The sequence below is a fragment of the Leptonotus elevatus genome, chromosome 13, assembly GCF_054856555.1.
Source record: "Leptonotus elevatus isolate MCC_2025b chromosome 13, RoL_Lele_1.0, whole genome shotgun sequence".
NCBI lineage: Eukaryota > Metazoa > Chordata > Actinopteri > Syngnathiformes > Syngnathidae > Leptonotus > Leptonotus elevatus.
In genome coordinates this window covers 11,555,495-11,561,689 of record NC_141251.1, presented here as the reverse complement: position 1 = coordinate 11,561,689, position 6,195 = coordinate 11,555,495, and the positions used below count along the sequence as shown (strand labels likewise).

General features: G+C 36.7%; 1 protein-coding gene across 1 annotated transcript; it reads left to right on the top strand.

Annotated features, from left to right (window-relative positions):
- Positions 1–568: 568 nt before the first annotated feature.
- On the top strand, positions 569–1,304 carry atoh7 (atonal bHLH transcription factor 7). The gene has a single exon (XM_086093554.1). It carries the CDS (start codon positions 668–670, stop codon positions 1,094–1,096), a length of 429 nt encoding a protein of 142 aa, XP_085949680.1. The 5' UTR covers positions 569–667; the 3' UTR covers positions 1,097–1,304.
- The last annotated feature ends 4,891 nt before the right edge of the window (positions 1,305–6,195 follow it).

The window sequence follows — 6,195 nt, the reverse complement described above, 5'->3', positions numbered from 1 at the left end:
TTGTAGCGTGATACTACTTAGTAGCCACGTGGGCAAAGATTTGTAAAAAAATTAATAAATCGCAGTATATTGAACAAGAAGCGATATTTGGTCTGCTAAAATAAAATACTGATGATGAAATATTTGTTCTTTCCTATCAATCCTTCAACATAATTTAGTTACAGTTTTTGCGCCAATGTTTTATATCAATAATAATGAATCAAATTTTGTTGTCAGCTTCATAAAGTTTGTTTTGCAGCATCAGTTGTGCAAGCAGATGGTAGACTTTTGGTGTGTGTGACACATGGCACCGAGTGAAGCCTCGGCCGGAGAGCCCAGCCCAAGATAATTGGAATTTCATTAAGGTTTTTTGTTTACGTGTGTGTGTGTGTGTGTGTGTGTTGAGTGTGCATATATACTTTATGCATGTGTGTGTATGTGCTGAGAGTGGGTGTTAAGGAGTCTGCCGCATGGGTGAGAGGGGGTGGTAGAGGGCAGGGGACCCCACCTGCTGCCACCTGTTCATCTGCTTTCTGCCTTATAAAAGCTGCTCCCTTCTTTGGAAGACAGACACCTTTGGACTCTTCAGACCGTCCACAGAGACCACCGAGGACTCATCATAAGAGAACTGTTTGAACTTGCATCTTTTTTAACTTTTCCTGGTTCAGTTCTGGGAGAGAAAAAAAACATGAAGCCTCGCCGGTCGAGCTGCACAGACTCGGGATCCGAATCCTCGGAACTGGACTCCAAGAGCCCGGAGAAATACGAGTCGGCCACGCGCCGGAGGATGGCCGCCAACGCCAGAGAGAGGAAGCGGATGCAGGGCTTGAACACGGCCTTCGACCGCTTGCGGAAGGTGGTGCCGCAGTGGGGTCAAGACAAGCAACTGTCCAAGTATGAAACCCTGCAGATGGCTCTCAGCTACATCATGGCCCTCAACCGCATCCTGACGGACACGAAGAGGCGCAACGCTGCGCACGTGCAGTGGGTGGACTTGCAGTTTGACTGTGCGCAGCCTGACAACTATCAGTACCTCATGAGGTACGACTCCACGGGGCAGGATTATACCAACTCCTCTTTCGCTTATCAGATTGATGGGCATCAGCTCAACGTATAAGATTTATTTTTTATTTTTTTAAATATGTCAGTTGGCATGTGAAGCAGTCATGTTGCAAGTGGCAATGTGAAACCTTTTTTTTCTCCAATTAAGGAGACAGTAAATACATTTGTATTGATTTATTTCCTTTTTAATTATCTTTGACAATCAAAAGGCTTCTTTTTTTTTTTAAAGTGTTGGATATATTTTTGCTAGGATTTTGAGCAGGTTTGTCAATGCACAGTAAAGAAAGACATGTGTCATTAAAATGACCATTCGATTGTGTAATGTGTATTTGCAGCTGTATTTGATATACAGCCCTGGAATTTGGTGCAATTTCAATGAGTTAAGAGAATCATAGCTAGTTGCATAGTTCGAGCTAATATGCAAGTATTGTTGAGATGAAAAATGAGCTTGTTTATCACATGCTAAATTATAGTTTTGGATTGAGAATAAAGAATATTTTCTATCAAATATATGCAGCTTTTATCCTCATTGTCTTTTATGGAGATCATTATCACTGCTACATTATTATTGTATACAATTCTAAATCTACATTTGGTAGGACATTTTTGTCTCGATCAACTGAGAGTTTAATATTTAATATTATTCTGAAAATAATTGTTCTACAGTACTAGACTAGTATAATTTTTTTTTTACATATCTTTATTTTTAGATCAAATATTCTTCAAATGAATTAATGATTTAGATTAAAAAAGTGAATGATTAAATTTTTTTTTTTATTAATTTCAGAGTCCAAAATTTTAAGTTGTCAGAAAGAGAGACAATAAGTAGATGAAAAACGTTTTAAAGTTACCAAAATATTCCAAAAAGTTAGAGGAAAAATTACCATAAAATGTCCACAACATTGTAAAAAAAAAAAAAAAAAAAGATGAAACATCAACTTAAAACTAGTTGAATGGTACCTTTGCCATGGCCTGAGGGGGTCTGTATCATTTTTACTGGCACTAAGCAACATTGAGGAGGATGGTAGGAACACTGCCACACAAAAAACTACAAATGTGCCGACTGCTTTATGGCATACGTCACTTCCACATTTCCCCATTCGTTACAAAGACAGATGTCAATTTGAATGTGGACGCCGGCTGGCGTGAGCTCAAAAACGACGCAATGCGCTTGTCCTCATGGGAACTGTGGTCTTCCTTCAGGCAAAACTTTACTTCGCTTTTCTCCATATGGCTTTGCAATAATCATCGTAAACTGAAAGTTCCTTAGTGCTGCTTTAAGAGAAGAAGGAAATCGTCAAGTCGATAAAATTACCGAATGAACAATACTGAGCTCTCAAAAAATAAAAAATAAAAAAGAAAGAAAAAAAGAAAAGGAGGAAATAAAATGTACAGAAACTAACTAGAAAATGTCCAAAAACAAGAAGGAAATGTCCTAAATATTGCAAAAATATTGCAAAAAAAAAAAGTTAGAAAATTGCTAGCAGTGATGGCAGAATTTTTTTTCAAAAAATAGCCATAAAATGTCCAAAAAAGGAAGAAAAGGCAGAAAATTACCATATGTCCATAAAATTGTCAAAAATGTATGACATTTTACAGAAAGGCAGAAAAGTCTAAACATTTATGAAAAACAAATAAATAATTAAATAAATACAAAAACGGAAGATTAAAGGTAGAAGAAAATGAATATTCAAATTATTGGATGCTGCATATTTTTCTGTTATGGAGTAGCGCCAATTAGCACTGTCTGGGGCCCTCGGTACATGAGACAAACCTTAACATTCTGTTTCCTTCTTCACAATCTTCAAATATTTTGTGCCTCCAGGCAGATTTTTGGTTATTTATTTGGCCTAAAATGTCTCTTTTGACAGTGAAGGTTGCCAACCCCTTGACATAGCCAAACAACAACAACAACAACAACAACACTCATACATCTATCACTTAGTTGTGTATTACTAAATTACTATTGACAAGGTAATGTTATTTATATTACAGTTCTTATTGTGCGTGTGTAACGTGCTTGCCTTACCGGTAATGGCAAGCCATGTCCACTTACACTGCAACCTGACATGTAAATCCTCCTTTTGTTCACAGCTCCTGCGCACGGAGATAACGGAATCATACGTCAGCAGCCACAAAAATAAAACTAACTTACGCAGCAAAAACTCAAACCACAATAGCATTTCTAGTCATTTGAAATCAAGCGTATTTCTAATTTGAACTTAGCGTCTCACGCAGAGCAACACAAGATTGTTTACTGCTGGAGCAGCACGACAGATTTAAATGGCAATCATACTCCATTGTCAAGTGATTGTCGCAGATTTGAAAAGTTTGAACGGTGGCACAAGCCACAGCAGATTAAGGAAGCCATTGAGCAAGATGCCGGCCTGGCTTTAGTGAGGGAGCAGAAATTAAACTCCATTGTGTGCTAATGGCTGCGTGTAATCGCTTAGTTCACGGTCACTGAAGCGTGAGCGTCCAGAGCTGGACCCAAACTCTATCTGCTTAAAAAAAAAAAAAGATACATACGCCCAACTGCCACCAGACTACCGGGATTTACAAAATGATTTAATTTGGAGAAAACATAAGATATATTGCTTATTAATGTCCAAAAATGTCTGAGGTGCAATGCTCAATTATCCAAGGGCTCTTAAATGACACAACAAACACAGACGCAGATGGTCATAATGACTGACTGGCCACATTGAATGTTTGCATACCTAATCAACGCTTTCTGACAGTTGGCATGTCAAAAATGAATAGACGGCAGAGTCAAAAGTGCGTGTCAGTGACACTGCAATTACACTCTTCATTAATTCAGTCACCAGCAGCAAACAGTTGGCAGCAGGAAAAAATAGAATCAACACACAACTCATTGATTTCCTCACGAGTTGGTAATCAGTGGGGACAACAATGTGCTCAGCAGGACAGAAATTGAGAGGACTGGACCACAAAACAATGTTGCATTTTAAGCAGCTGAATTATTCGTAAGACTTTAAGGACATTTAATGGGATGGCATGTTTACAATGCATACTTGTTGTTAAAAAAAACAACAAAAAAAAACATTGCATATGCAAGTGGGTTTGTGTACAATAGGGGTGAGAATCTTTGAATGTCTCACGATTCGATCCGATTTTTGGGGTGTGCGATTCGATTCAGAATCGATTTTCGATTAAGAATGTTTTTTGGTTCAGAATGATTTGATTGACAATCATTTTATTTCAATTTTTAGATGTTCAAGGAATCGTAATGATCTACTCCAGTCTGACTCGCTAATGCTAACTAGTGCGCTACTCGCGACACTTTTATCACTCAAAAGAACGGCTCCACGCTGCAAAAAAAACGACTTTTATTGGAATAACTTGATTGTGACTTTTTCCTTCTACTCTCTATTGTGACTACAACTTAACAGTGTATCAGACCGCGTGGAACCACATTGCCTTTAAGTGGCCAGATCTAGTATAACATGAACAGCGCTAAAGGCACAACCCCTAAAAGCATTTATAAACAACAACAACATTGTTAAAACACATAACAGAAAACTTTAAAAACGGCTAAAACGTGAATGAAAAAATCAATAAATTTAAATAAAAAATTAAAATTAAAATTAAAATGACTAGTAAAACAAAAAAGTTTTTTTTTTTTTTTAAAGGACCATGAAAGTAAAATTTGTAACCTGGATTTAAAAGCATTTATACTCAGGGCTGACTTCATTTCTATTGGCATCTTATTCCATTTGTGTGCTGCATAACAGCTGAATGCAGCTTCACCATGCTTGCTTTGAACTCCGGGCTCCACTAAATGGATTTATATTCATTCAGCAAGTCTTTAATGTATTCAGGACCTAAACCATTCAATAATTTATAGACCATTAGACCAATAGTACAATTTAAAAATCTATTTTACAGCTGACTGGGAACCGGCGTAAAGCCTTTAAGACCTAAACCGCAGCATTCTGAATTAGCTGCAGCTGTTTAATGCTTTTTTGAAGGAGTCCAGTCAGAAGGCCTTCACAATAATCAATTCTACAGGAGATAAAAGCATGGAGAAGATTCTCCTGGTCTGCTTGGAGTATGCAACCTTTCAGTGTGGGATTGTTTTTCAGCTGGTAAAGGGTTGTTTTAGTGATTGATTTGATATTACTGCTGAAGTTCAGGTCCGAATCTATAAGCATCCCAAGATTTCGGACATGGTCTTTGGTTTCTAAAGACAATGAATTTCTAACAGCAGTCCGTTGTTTTCCTCTGAAAACAACAATTACCTCTGTTTTGTTTTGGTTTAGCTGAAGGAAATTATGGCTCATTCAGCTGTTAATTTGATCTATACCAGGGGTCAGCAACCTTTAGTGTCAAAAGAGCCATTTTAGGCCAAATAATTAAGCAAAGATGTGTGTGGAGCCGCAAAACATTTGAAGATTGCGATGAAGGAAACTGTGTTATTGTTACCTCTCTTCTTTCTTTTGGACATGTTATATATATTTATTTTTTATTTTTTTGCCTTTTTTTGCTATCAATTTTCTGACATTTTTGGCAATTTTGCGGACATTGCGGACACACCTCTCAAGCGTTTTTTCTGCCGGGCAAATTTTTATTTTTACAGATTTTGACTCTTTTCCTATATAAGAACAACATGGAAAAACTTGGGTGGGTTATCTCATGTTTTTATTGATTATAGTGGATAGTATGGCTGTAACGTGTTGTAAACTTACCAAACTTATATGTAACATTTTTAACATGAACGTCAAGAAAATCAACTTGAGATTATGATTGGTTAGCTAGGATCCAATCATGAACCAGAAGTGTTGACATCATACAAATGATGTGTTTTTATTGGTTTAGACACGCAAATATGTCATGTCCATTGCAATCATCTACAGGTCCCGAAGGGGTTAAGGTAATTCAGGGATTTCTTCTTTGGTTTTTGGACATGTTATAGTTACTTTTTAAACAAAAATGTATTTTCTGCTTAAAAAAAAAATCTGACTTTTTTGGGCAATATTGCGTACAATATATGGTAATTTTGAGGATTTCTGCTTTTGTTTTTGGACATTTTTTTAGTTCTCAAATGTTTTTGTTTCTGCCTCTGTTTTTACAATGAAGACTTATAATTATAATATTAATTAATATTTTTAGGTTCATTTTTGAACATTTTAT

Bases quoted from the DNA above. Each gene is read 5' to 3' on its own strand.
- atoh7 (XM_086093554.1), top strand. From the start codon at position 668: ATGAAGCCTCGCCGGTCGAGCTGCACAGACTCGGGATCCGAATCCTCG.